General features: G+C 42.4%; 1 protein-coding gene across 3 annotated transcripts in view; it reads right to left on the bottom strand.

Moving 5' to 3' along the window:
• The window catches only part of NCOA1 (nuclear receptor coactivator 1), a 1223800-nt gene that overhangs the window by 16550 nt on the left and 1192580 nt on the right, over positions 1-14670 (bottom strand). For all 3 annotated transcript variants that reach the window (XM_086928021.1, XM_086928023.1, XM_086928022.1), the window contains 2 exons: positions 9237-9636; positions 7831-8005 (listed from right to left, as the gene is read on the bottom strand). In XM_086928021.1, coding sequence (XP_086784147.1) covers positions 7831-8005; positions 9237-9636 — 575 coding nt within the window. The remainder of the gene's footprint in view (positions 1-7830; positions 8006-9236; positions 9637-14670) is intronic.

Here is a 14670-nt window from a genome sequence, read left to right as displayed (position 1 = left end):
GTGTTAAGCATCGTGGATCCAGGATACTTCCGAGACAAAAAGGTGCGTGCATTACACCCTATGCATGCTGTGCTTGGCATTCAAGTGCTATTTACATTGATCAGTAGATGTACCTTTCTGGAACTGCAGCATGTCCATTCGTGGTGTGGCTGTGTGCTAGTGCGCATTTAGTGTGTAAGGAAGCAGCATGTGACAGGGGGGCAGGATGGAACCTCGTATCGATCCATGCCCCACGGACATGTGAACAAATCCCTCTCCCCTCTTTCCATGCAGCAAACAAAGAACTGGGGACTTGCAGACACAACCGTAGCATCACACGACCTGGAGAGAGAAGAGGAACACTGCTTCTTTAAATGGGCCGATCTCGAGCCGAGCCCTGCCCCTAGATGTGACTCGGACAACAGAGTAAATACCGGAAACAGCGTTATGTCAGTGTGTTTTACACCCGGAAGTGAAGGAGTGAGCGGAGGAAGTGAAGGCGTGACCGAAGGAGTAGAGTACAGCGTGGAAAAGGAGATGGTCGGAGAGAAGTTGGGAGCAGAGGCGACCCGTCGAGGAGAGAAGCCAGGAGGCCAACGTCAAGGCGAATCGCCCAGCCACGCTTCAAGGGAAGCGTGGCTCTCCCAGGTACGTTCCCGTATCGTGGGCTGGGCGGGTAGAAAGGGTTTTAAACCACCCTGAACCCTCACTCGTTCGTTCCCTACACTCCCTTATCCCTCGCACAATCGGCACTACGTAACAGTTATTCTTTTGGCTACAACTTGTGCACGCGTGTGAGACCTCACACCCTTCCCTGACACTGTTATATAGTAACACACGAAACTGAAGCAAGTATATTTCCTTTCTCATCCTTTTTATGGTGGCGGCAACAACGACCGGTTCGGCGACTACATCCCCCAGGAGCACCCGGGAAAGAAGAAGAACCGGGCTGGATCTTTGCAAAGAGCGGCTCTCTACAACCGGGAAAGACTCAGAGACACCTCTCCCCTATTACCGTAGTGTAATACGCCGACGGCGTTTGATTAAACCAATAAAACCTGCACTACCTACTCTTCGTGTACCCATGAGTCATTTTATCCCTCAACACAGCATTAATACTTTCCTAAGACTATGCATTACTAATACCACCAGACATACTCTGAGTACTATTATGAGGGGTAACAAAGAAAGAAAGCCATAGCATGTATTGTCCACCCCCCTAACAAGTTAGCATTGAGCAACAAGTATCAGATCGGAGGGATGAGTTCAGGAGCCTTTTACCTCTTCGTACACTACTCTGACATCAGTGGAAGACATCAATCTGCTTCGACTCATCACTACCTTAATACATTGTTCAATAGTCAAGAGAACGCATAAGCCATGTCTCTACTTCACCTCCGCGGCCTGATGTGGCACGGTAGAGAAAGAACATGTAGCATTCCAACTATTTCTTAATATACGATTTTTTGCATGCCAGAGCTGTGCGGCAATGAGAACGATCTAGCTGGATCTCTCATTCTGAGCATAAAGCATCTCGCAATCAATTCTGCTTTTGATGCAAGTGCCAACTACTTTGTTTTAACTTGTGTACTTAAAAAAATCTCTTCCTGTGTGTCAGTGGTTGCTCAAGGACTAGTCTGAGGACATCAGACCTTGTTGTGGGTAGACCATGCAGTCAGAAAACAAGAACATTAAACCTACCTAGGCACTGACTTGATGTCCCTTAATTTACTTATTTTTAGGTTAGACCCTCACACTTCGAACACAGTCGCCTCCCTTAATATTGCCTCAGATAGCTGTTACTTCATACAAAATTAAATTTGTAATATACACAAACACAGCCACATACAGTATCATTCCCTACAGCTAAGATTCAAACCAATTGGTAACTTTCTGATCAATGATAGATCCTCAGTAAAGTATTACGGGGCGAGTTGACTCCTAATTGGGACCTGACTTGATCTTAACATCATTCATCATGACTGGCTCTACAGATCCCCAAATGCCTTCACGCTAGTTATAAGACTATTGCCAACAATTACTCCTCGTGTGCAGGAGGCAGTTTAAGATTACCCCAAAAGAAAGCTCTCACAAAGAAAGGAGCTCCCTATAACTAGGATTCATTAGTAGGAACTTTTTCATTCTCATATACTGAGATTTGACGGAGTCGTCCTCACCACTTGCAAAAGTTGGCTCCCACTATTCTAATCTTTGTGACTCAAACTAAAGTAGTCATCTTAATGTCTCCTAGATTGCCAAGATTCTATTACAACTAAAACATTTAAACCGAAACTGGACTGCCTAGACATTAAACATCTTAAATTTCACACAAACCCTATTCAATACCTCAGTAATGAGATTCGATTTGGCCAGAACGTCATCTTTTCCTGCCCACATGCCCTTGTCAGCAGACTTATATTCAATTTGTTTTACCATGTAAGATGCCAACGTTTATGGACACATACAGTAACCCTTCGTAGAAATTTATCAGAACTGGTGGTTATCTTAGATACCTTGATTCAGCATGCATGTATGTATGTATGTATGGGGTATTTATATGGTGCAAACCGAGCCAGTAAACAGAGGAGCGCTGTACAGGGTTCAAAGTAAACCGAGTCAAACAAATGCGTGTAGGGGCCACTAAATTCTACAAACAAAAGGGGGTCATTATTACAGCGCAAAATTTGATTTTAATATCAGTGATTGCTCACTTATCTTCTCTGCTTTCATTCAGCCTAAGTGTTTCGAAATAAGGTCCTTGTTTTATTAATGTATAGTTAAACATATGCATAATTTAACTTGGAACTTTAATGTAAAAAAAAATCATATTGTTGATTAATTAATTTCTATAACCTTGCTGATTATGCCACTTTTCTAAATGTTCCAAAAAAGCTTTGTTCACTTGATTTTACACATTCATTCAAACAAAACATTTCATACGGAAAATGCTATTACATAGCCACTACAGGCCTTCCCCTCTACAGTCTAGGAACTAAAGTGCCATTCCAAGACGTACAGTAATTCGCTCTTCTATCCACACAATGGCAACCTATGTGGCATACTAAAAAGCGATGCAAGTCTTTTCAGGGCAACAACCATACAAAGAAAGAAAAGGTTACTTATCTGTAACTTTGGTTCTACAACTTTGGTTATCTTACATACATTCAGAGGTCTGAATATTCCCCATTGTGTGCTGGAATCTTCAGTAACCATTATTAACACAGCAGTGCACACTCAATTAACATTGAAAGTAGCCATGTAGTTCCTTAACCTCACTATGTGACCCAAACCAATGAGATCAAATAACTTAGAGGCTTTTTCTTCTCCGACATTGGATCTTTCCAAGATTCACAAGCTTGAATAATGATTCCTAGAAAAATAAATGTATAAGGCCAATTTGCTGCTTTGCACTCGTCAGCATTCAGCACCCCTGCAAAGAGTGAAGCCATGGCCACCAAGCCTCCGGTGGAGTGAGTTTGTACATTGCTTCTGATATGTCTTCTAGATCTTCTATGACAGAACGCTATGCATGCCAAATTACAATGGGCTTTGACCAATTTAGATAAGGCCGCGCCACTGTTAGCATTGCCATACGACACACAATTAATCAGATTTTCTAAAAGTCTTTGTTCTGTCAATGTAGAATTTCAAACAGTTGCAAGCCCAACAAGTATAGCCCCTTCTCAGCTGGAGTGGCTGGCTGTGATAAGTCAAAAGGTTAATTTTCAAATTCAAATGGAAGGATGACCACACTTTGGGCATTAAAGAGGGGTTAGTTGTTAGTGTAGTTCTAGACTTTTTAAAGTTTGAGATATGAGGGCTGAATAGAGACTGACGCTCTCCCCACACACCGATTGTAGTATAACAGTCATTTCCATTACAGCATTTGCAAACAGGATCTGCAAACGGGCCCTAAAGGTCTTTTCAGAAGTGTCTCCAGAATGGTACCCAAATCCCAGGCTGATGAATGACTGGTTATTGGTGGTTGAGTTCATAATAAGCTAAACAAAATCCTTTACCACTCTTGTGGAAAAAAAGATGGTGTTTTTGGGAGGTTCCAAGGAACTGAGAGACCGCTGCCAAGTAAATCCAGATGGAGGAATATTTCTATCCAGACCGTGCCAGGTGTGGTAGATGAGGGAAACCCTTGTGTGGTTGCATGGTTAAAAGATCCAGCCAGCCAGGCAGCTACATAGAGTGCAGAGCCTGACCATGATCCTTTATCAGCAGCTAAGGGTGCACTTTGAAATAAATAGGGATGTTGACCCACAGTCTTACATATCTGTTTAAAAGAATTTGTCTGGTCAAAGCTGGGGTTATTAGGGTCAGCTTGTGGAGAAACACATAGGTACAGATCCCTGACATTGTCTGGAGTGGGGAACAGGTCAATGGGTAGTGCATACAAATTTTTGAAGACTAGCTGTAGTTGCCAGTTGGGCCTGTCAAGGTCCGCCAGCACATTTGGCAAGCCGAACAGGCTACACGTTCAGCTCCATGTTGGGAAGAAGAATTCAATGTTAAAAAGGGTTGAGTCTCTTGCGATTTATTTATGTCTTGCTTTTTTATATAATAAAGGATCGTCATATTGCCTTATCTTATGAGTTCTACCTGTTTGGTAATCCACGGTTGAAAGCTTTTAGACTCGTCCTCACTGTTCTCAACGTAAAGATGCTGATGAAAAGTCACTTTTCTTCTACTGACCAAAGGATGCTGGTAGCAAGGGTTTAAAGATAAGCTCCCTGGCACACAGAAATGCATCTATGGTCAAATGAAACCGTACATCTTCCAAATAAAAGACCTAACCCACAAATGTGTTGGGTGGCTTGATCTACAACATCAGGGTCTGTTTGGCTTTGGGCATCATCAAAACATTATAGTCTTAATGGTGTGTAGCTTCCTCCCATCGGAGATTCAATTACTCTTGGAGGGGACGCTTTCATAGGTGACACAGAGGGAGAAGAGTGATACAAGATTATAACATCTCCAAGGAAAGTCTTGTATTTTCACTCTGGCGAGTCTTGTTTGTTTGCTGAGATTCTGAATCAAAGACATTATTTTGTCACCCCTTTACTGCAAAAGAGTGTTGTTAAAATATGCGTGCCCAAGAATATGATTTGTTGAAGCATTGTTGGTTTCAACTTCTGTTGAAGGGTGAGAACCTAGTTTCTTAAACAGTTGAATAATGGGTTTACTGTATATCTCTTGAATACAGGTAACAGATCCTTGATAAGCAAGGAAGGTAAACACCCTCATTCCCTGCTGCCACAGGTATAATGTTACTGGACAATAGACATTTAGTGAAACCTCTGCAAGTTGAATGAAGACCAAAGAGTAGTGCAGTGAACTGAAAATTCTGCCAGTTGACCATGAATGGTAGGCGACTTCCTCTGTTTACTGTGAAGTGGAACACTGGAATAGGCAATAGTCATTTTGAAAAGACTAGAAATCACCATGTGAAAGGAATGTTTCTTTATGGATTTGTTGAGTGCCCTCAGATCCAGATTAAGATGCCATTTCCCCGATTTTTCTGCACCAAGAAGAAACTTAAGTAACGTTCCTGACTGCATTAGGACTTGGGCACTGATTTGATAGTAATTATTTGTAGAATTTATGTTATCTCTGCCTGCAGCACTTCAAGATGCAAGTGGCACACCTTTTTTGAGTAGTGCTAGAGATGCTTTGGAAATTAATTCTATGGTATGTACTTGCTGAGTAATATCCAGGACCAAGCTTCCCGAGGTTATAAGATGCCAGAAAAATCAGTGTGTTGTATTGTTGATCCTCAGTTTCTTTCAAGGCAAGCATTGACGTTTGACTGGAGGGTCCGTGGTAGTTGATGCATAAGTACTTGCTGCATAACATTGTCAGGTGAGAGCGAGAGTGCTGATAGAGGCCCGTGGTGGTCTGGAGTGTTTGGTTGAGAAAGCAGTGGCGGTAGAATTGCATGCTTTGTGTAGTAGCCCAGTGGAGGTAGGTGGTTTTCCATGATGTGCTGATTTAACTTGGAGCATAGAAGACTAGAAAAGCATGTCAGCCATGCTCATAGAGTTGTTGTTCATCTTCAGAGTCACTAGGTGTTACTTAAATATCCAGGTCATGAGAATCAGTTACCTGATCATCATGTTTGTCACCGTCATGAGAACCTTCAGACCCAACATGCAGACTTCATGATTGATGTCCAGTAAGTCATTTAACCGCCTACTGGGCCCAAGGGAGGCTCTTCCAGGATTTGCAGATGTGTTACTGGACTAATTCTTATTGAAGAGGCAGTTTACAAGAGAGATAGGGTTGAGGCTTTCAGGAATAACAGGATAAACAGCCATCAACAAATGTACTTTCAATTATTATACCATCGGAAGTGCAGCCATAGATGGTGCGGTAATCAAAATTGTGGAAGATGTGCTGTCAACAACGTTGTTGCAGACAAGGTCATCATCAGTGTGACTGTCAATGTAATTTATGCTTTTGATAAGGGTATTTTAGTCACTGACGAGACATGTGGCTACAAGCATGGGCAATGCAGTTATTTTAGTCAAGGACCAGACAGGCGTGGACTATCTAATTATCAACACCATAGACATAAGTAGTCTTAGAGTGTTTCTTCGAGGACAAAGACTTGCCTGAGGTCAGCGGTGAGGCTGTCCGTGGTTAAGAAGGGACTGTGGAAGTGGGAGGCTGAGCAGATGACTGTGCAGTGTTTAAAGTCTGTTTGTTTACCTTTTCTGGAGGCTTACTACCTACATCAGGAGTCTCCAGCTGAGAAGCAGGCTCAGAAGCTTTCTGGCTAGGGGTCAAGATTCTCCAAAGATGAGGCTTTTTCCAGATCCAACTTGCATTTTATGTCTTTGCATGTGGTGCAGCTTTTTGATTAATCCAGAGCAGGTGAATTCACTCAAGATAACAGAAACAAAAAATATGCTTCTCGCCTGTAAATTGTGGGAACAAATGTGCCAATGAATAGCTGAAGACCAAAATGGAGAAAAAGGTGTAGGTATGAAGAGACAAGCTACGCTCCGAGGACTGTACAAAGAATTTGAGCAGTTAATTCTCTGCAACTGTGAGGTGACTGGATAACCTGCATTATCTAATATGTGGCTGTTTGCAATGTGTATGCAAAGTGTATGTACACTGCTTTGTAATGGGAATATTTAAGCATGTGAATTTATCAAAGATCTAATGTTAAAGAATTAAGTAATCTAGCGATTAGCACATTCAGCTACTTATATATTCTTCACATATGAAGCATGTGATTTAGTAAACAAATTCATACAAAGCAGAGTAATTCAGCTCTTAGTACAATGCTCTTTGTGTGAGAATACATCCAGTCACAAATAACAAATCTGTACCCTGTATGTCTGCAAGAGGCGCTTGTTATGCAGAAACAACTCCATCAGTATTCATGAATTTATGAAAGGAGTTACACTCATTATGGTTCAAATATGAAAGATGAAAAGAATGTTGCACTTGTTTACAACAAACATATAGTTTTAGAATCCATGAAGGTTTTAAACATCCAAAACCTTTTCACATACAGAACTATACATTTGAAACTAACTCCCTGAAATGTGGCATGGTGAAGAGCATTGATTGCATAAGAGCACTGGTCGCTTATGGGTTATTTTTTGACATGACTAAAACCTGAAATAGATGTCTACTCCACATAATATGAAGGTGTATTTCCTTAAGTATAGTGTAAATGTTAAAGAATGTACTGCTTTGGCCACTTATTCCAATATGCAATTTAGAAGCTACATTGCTGCCAGGATTTGCCCTTCAAACCTTCTGTCATGGAAGCCTTGCAACAATCAGGTTGAGAGCACTATGAGTGTGTTGTCTTCAGGGTGTGCATACCTGTTACTTCCCATTGAGGTTTGCTGCCAGGGCTTCATTTCTGGTGACTGGTACCCTGGTGTGGTTGGAGTCTGCTGGAGCATGGGGCTCTGTGATGGAGTAATGCGAGGTGACAGCAAAGGACTTGTTGGGCTGAGAGAAGAACTGAAAGCAGGGTCGCCTTGCTGACCCACTCCTGTAAAGTAGAAGACAAGAAAAGTTTATTTTTCTCTTTATCTACCAAAGTAGACATGTCCCACAAATACTGCACCAAAGCTGGTTTCTGTGGCTTCTTTAGCTAGACAATTTATCGAAACCTACCTTCAATACAAGTGAGACTTTTATAGACACCTGATTATTTATTGGTTTATAAAGTTTTATATATCGCGAACAAGGATATCAGAGCACTTTATGAAGGAAGGAAGGAAGGACATGAATCCAATATCGCCAAAAGGAAAAGATTACACAACAGGAATACATGCATAAGTACAGACAAATAATCGCAAAAATCCAAAACAACTGAATCAAGGAGAGTAGTACCATAAATGGGTATGTAGCAGACTACGAGGGGGTACACACTGTTGAAAAGAAGAGCATAGATCCAAAATCGACATTAAGTAGGAATACACAATGTCATGCTGAAGTTATATGTTAGGTAGTTTGGTCAGAATTGGACATTTCCTAATCGTTAATTGTTTATTTAAGGTGATGCTTTGCTGAAGTCGGGAATGGTGTATAGCAATGTCAGTGTCTATCTCAATGAGCAGGGTATTCGGTGGTGGAGTAAGACTAGATGGATTTACATCCGATTTAAGAATGGTGGAACTCTCAGTCACTAATTATCTAGTTCAGAGTGAGTGCCCTGTCTGACTTCTGACCAGTGTGTCTGTGTTGACAATGGAGCGCAGTGAGTTTAATACCTGTTGCTGACATTTACTTTGACGTGAGTGTCATAAGTTGGTATGCTGGAAGGAAAATGTTGCATTTTTTCTTTCCATGGTAGGTAAACTATTAATTTGGGTACAATTTATTTACTGAGTTTTAAAAGTAAAAATGCAGCAGGAAGCACTCTATAGCAATCAATTAAACATTATTGTAACTTTATTGTACCATAAACATTCTTCAATGGCGGACAGTGGACAAAATGTGTTATTTGGAGAAAGGGCCATCTCAAAAAAACGTCATTCACCAGCGTGGCAAAGTGTATAGGTCATTCTGTATGATAAGCTATTGCCTCTGAACACTAGTAAACCTTTCCAAGGGATGAGCAGGTAAAAAAATTCGAAAGATGCACTCAATTTACTGACGGCTCCAAAAATTAGAAATACAATTTACAAATAAGTGGCACTACATTTCTAAAGTCATTGTTTTTCTACGTTAGCATGCACTCTCCTGTTTCCATGAGGGATCTTTTCTGAGCCACATACCTGGTCCTGAAAATTGGAAGACATTTTGTTGAATCTGAGGATTCATCCCAGCACCAAATTGTCCTCCAACGCTTCCCATCATCCCTCTATTCACTATGCCGCTGCGATTGGCCAGTGCCACCTCAGAGTTTGGAGACAGTGGTGAGAATGGGCTTGTCGAGGCAGGTGGATTTCCTGTATTCGTACCATAGCTAGGAGGGTAGGGAAACTGTTGGGGTGTACCCTGAGGCAGGCGGGTAGCCCCCATCGTCATAGGTAGCCCGCCAGAGGAAGGGAGGGTGTTGCCAAAGCTTTGTTGCCGCATTAAAATGGCTCTCTGATGCATAAGTTGTTTCTGTCTGTGTTGCTGACTGTAAATTTCTCGCTGGCGCTGTGCCAACATCTGTGCATTCAGAGGAGGCTAGGAAAAAAAATAAAAGTGTTAGATCTGTGAATCCTTTGAACCAGCAAGTCCTAGGTAATCAAAGGACAATAAGTTACCAGCTGTCACATAACTGATGACTGTTTTAAAGCCTTTTCATACAAATAATTCAGATTAGTCTCAACATGTAAAGAGCTAATGCTCCAAAACTACAAAAAGAAAACTATTAAAATGATTCATGAAAAAGAGCTGTAATGTTTTTATTCTAGGCATTTGTAGGTTAATGACATCTCTGGCATCAAAGGCTTCATAACAAATCAACCATCAACAAGCACTGGCAATGCCAACTGGTTTTGTCTGGTTACAGAGGAAAGCACAAGAGCATTCAGCTTCTTTCCCACACAATTCAGAAAAGGGGGTGGTGATGAACAGAGTGTCTGAATTAAGCAGACCACTCTTACCCAGTCCAAAGATCAGGGCTTGATCCATCACCGTTATTTATCTCACTGCACCATCCCAGCTCAGAACCTGGCTATATGCAAATCAGTCTGTCCCTGGCCCAGTGCATCATGGGAACAGGGCAGACTAAACTACCAAGCCAATTCTTCACCAGAAAGGAGACAAGCTACCGGGGACCGGTTTCTGGCATTTCAGCCGTCTTCGGCCCGGCTTGCTTGAATCCTGATGGTGCAGTGAGAAAGGGACTCATGTCTGAGTATACCCTGCCACACCTATAGTGGCCAAAAACGATTCAGAAAAGGGGGTGGTGATGAACAGAGTGTCTGAATTAAGCAGACCACTCTTACCCAGTCCAAAGATCAGGGCTTGATTCATCACCGTTATTTATCTCACTGCACCATCCCAGCTCAGAACCTGGCTATATACAAATCAGTCTGTCCCTGGCCCAGTGCATCATGGGAACAGGGCAGACTAAACTACCAAGCCAATTCTTATACTGGGAAGGAAACAAGCTACCGGGGACCGGTTTCTGGCATTTCAGCCGTCTTCGGCCCGGCTTGCTTGAATCCTGATGGTGCAATGAGCAAGGGACTCACATCTGAGTATACCCTTCCATGCTTATGGTGGACAAAAATGATTCAGAAAAGGGGGTGGTGATGAACAGAGTGTCTGAATTAAGCAGAAGTAACCCCTTCCAACAGCTTTGTACATTCGTGTATTTTCTATTTTGAACCCACTTTTCCCTCAGTGACAGTCTAGTTTTTAACCAGTGCCTATTTTCATTGATGCTCCATATTTCTGCTAGATGTGTAATCTTGATGCATACATACACCCGTTTTATTGTCCGTTTTTTATTTTTAGTTAAACACTCTCCTTGTCAGTCCTTCTTTTTTCTCCATTACTTTTCACCTCAGCCTGCATGCTCATTCACATACCAGTTAGCGACCGCCCGCTGTCGGGTTTCACCGGGGTGACACTCTGACCAAATACGGCCCCTTGGATTTAATTGAACAGCTTCCTTTAATTCAACTAAGTGAAGCTATAGTACTACTTTTGCGTGTAAACGGAAGCTTTCGCTCCATTATTTCACTTTGTGATACATGGTCCCTCACTTGTTTTTACAGTACGATGTTTATATCGATTTTCCAGAGTTCACGCCATGAGTCCTTGTAACGATTTTTCTTTAAACACGCTATAACGATTAACCCACTTGCTTGCTTTACTAGAAGTCTCCACACGGAGTATTAATACCGCGCTGTCGCTGCGCTTTGCATGCATCTATGAGAGCACCGTTTACTTCCGTGTACACGATATACCGTTAACTGACACGAGCACTTCACTTCACCTGTTGTTCACATATATAGACATATCATCATCATACTTATTGTGCAGCATGCTTGTTGCATTTTTTTATTAGCACACAGCGTGTTAGGCACTTATTGGCATGCACATTCAGGCACTTAACTAACCTTGGCAACTAGACACACTACCTTTAGTTGATACACTTATTTTCTTCTTCATTCTCTGTAGATACCCCTTGACAAAGGGCCCTGCCCGAAATGCATAGGGAGTGGAACTCATTTACCAGCACATAATATGCTTCTGAAGATTGCATCACTTTGATATGATGTTAATATCAAACAACTTCTTTCATGGAATAAATTGACAAAAGAATGTCATGAACTTTACTGGAGTCTAAATTCATTTTGGAACCCTATGGTGTGCCTCCATCCAGGGATGCACTCACTCTTATGCGTGCACATAACCTTATTGTACTTCATAGCGTCATTGGACGGTGACGCCACCTGGGAGAGCACCCTATCTGTTTAAACTTTTGTATCTAAGCCAATAGACAGAACATAGTAGTGCACCTTCTACCTTTTGATTGTCCATTTTGGTGTTGCCATCACGTAGGCCCATGGAGGTAACTAGACGAACGAAGTTGCATGGGCTTCGTTGTTCATGCACTTATTAACTAAACCTTTTCTTGACTCTAAGGTGCATTGTAAGGACCTCTTTATCTGAAACGGACCCTTTTCGAGGCCAATTTCCTTGGTTGATTGCTATCTGAGATTGCAAGTCAAAGTTCAGGACATCGTTAGTTTTTAGCTTTTCTACACATGCCTTATCTTGCTCGTTATCTATCAGTTTCCTTTTTATGTTCCTTCGTTACATGCATTGTGCTTTCAATTATGGGTTTGTCCGGCTTGTGGAAATTGAATTTGGGACATCCTAATAATTAACTTGTGGGGTTGGTACAATGTAAAGTGAGCCTTTTTAGAATGTGATAATGTATAGAAATGTGTTTCTATTGGTCAGAATTTGCTGCAGTGGGTGTTCATTTGTAATGTGAATATTATGTATAAATACTGATGTCTTGCTCTACAAAATTGAGCAGTTTCTTGCGTTGTACACCGTGTTGTATTGCTGGGATTACTGCTACTAGCTGCAGCTAATAAATTTGATCTCTGACACCACCTAGAAGTATTCCGTGTCTCTGTTTGCCAAGACAGGAGAACCCGAAGACTTTGGGCCTGTCCCTGGCGCCACTGGGTTCTAAAAACCCGGTTCTTCAGTTGGCGCCCAACGGTGGGGCGACTTCAACAGTACCAGTCCAAGCCTGAGGATCGTGAGGAGCCACGTGAGTAAATTCTGGAGGAAGGCCGCCACTTCATCGACCCCTGCAACGCGACGTGGACCGAAGGTATTTTCTGCGAGGCTTCCCGCTTTCAGACGGCTACGAAGGACTGCTGCCCTGACTGTCGCCCTGTCTTGGACCCTCAATAGATGCTTTGTAGAGCGAGACGATAGACGGTCTTCTGGTGGCATGACAGATATTTTGGTTAAGTATAAGTGGGTCGCTCCCACGACTTGGTTTGGTTCTTTGTTTGGTTCTTGGTTTGGTTCTTGGTTTGGTTTGATTAGACTATTGCAGTAATCGAAGCCGAGGGGCTCGTATATTTGCGAGAGTATTGATAGTTGATAACCCTTGAAGTTTGAAGCTAGATTAGTGAGCTATAAGATGCCTGGTCTTAGCAAAATTAGGAAATGGTTTAGTTGTGGTTGCAACAAGGATTCACGATTGGAGGACTCGTGTCCGATACCTCCGGTTGGAACTCCAACTTATGAGCTGTATTCAAAACACAGAGTGGGTCCTATCACCTATAATGAGGTATGGATCCGCTATACTAGGAAAGATGGTGTCTTACGATGGCCCCAACATGGTAGTTTCGAATCAAATATTTTAGATAACCTAGAAGTTGTGCTGTTCAAGAAGAAAGCCCGGCCAGCAATGTTTGACTCTTTCCGCCTTTGGCGAAAGGAAGCCAAACAGAGAGAAATTAAAGAGGCAAAAAGAGATAGAAAAGATAAAAATATGTCAGTATTACAAGCTGCTAGGCAGTTTAAGGAAGATGGAGAAGAACGTGTGAGTGAAGTCTTAGATAGACAGCGTTGCATGGCTATCGATAAATGTTATCCGGCCTTGCCGCCTTCCCTTCCAAAAGTGAATGAAGACCCTGAAAAAGATCCTTTGATCTCTCATTTACTGAGATTGCCACCCCCCTATGTGCAGGGTGCTACTGCGCCTCCATTACCCTGGTTGTTCCACCCTTTGTTGTTCAACCTCCTGCTGTTGTTCAGCCAACCGGTGCTCCACAGATGGTTTTGCCTCCTCCTGCGCAACCCATTCTAGGGTCGCCAGCTTTGCTACCAGTTTTGCCTCAAACTCCTTTGCCTTCTGTTCCTGCATCTTTGACTTATACTGTTCTTGTCCCTACACCTTCTTTGCCTCAGAATACTTATTCTCCTGTTCTTATGGCTACTTCTTCTCCTTCTGCTCGAAAACGAATGACCGAGACTGTTGTTAATCTGTTGTCACCATTGTTTGGGTCACTGAATATGACCCCTGTTTCAGAACGCAAGCAGAGTCGTAGTCAGCTTCCTAGTTCCGAGGAACGGACAGTGTTGGATTTGTTGGCTCGTAGGTGGATTTTAAATGCTCCGAGGTATGATTTGCCAGCGTTTATGGATGTTTTCTTTCAGTGGGAACCGCATAAGCAAAGGTATGTTTTTGATGTAATGTGTACTTTTCTGCGTAAGGAATGAGAAGATAATGAGTTGGGTCCGATTTCACAGGATGTGCTCGATGTTCAGTCAGTTTGCTAAAGGGATGATAGTGGAATCTGTTGTTACATATGCCGTAGAGACAATACTTGCTTTCAGATCTAGGCTTTCGCCTCAGACATTATATGAACCTGATTCCTCTGTTAGGAGGACAGTGAAACAGTACCCTATGAGAGAAGTTCCTCCTGTATGGAAAAAAGCAGTTCAGGCTAATGTAAATCAGGGTATTGCTGCCGCTCCGGCTCATTTTCAGCGAGTATAGGTACATGTCCCTTGGAAGAGAGCAGAGGTCTTGGCTCTTAAGCAGACCTTACCTGACCCTCGTAAGAATCCTGCTGGTTATTAAAAGGAGTTGTCCCAGACAGTTGAAGCGTGTATTATGAATTTAGCGGGCATCGATATGTTGATGGGTAATGTAGTCCCTCAACCTTTGTGGGCAAAGATTCGTCATGAGAATCATGCTGCTGAATTAGGTGATACCTGGGTGAA

Source organism: Lissotriton vulgaris, chromosome 6 (assembly GCF_964263255.1).
Source record: "Lissotriton vulgaris chromosome 6, aLisVul1.2, whole genome shotgun sequence".
Classification (NCBI taxonomy): domain Eukaryota; kingdom Metazoa; phylum Chordata; class Amphibia; order Caudata; family Salamandridae; genus Lissotriton; species Lissotriton vulgaris.
Note: the sequence above shows the minus strand (reverse complement) of the source record. Positions and strands in the feature narration are given on the sequence as shown.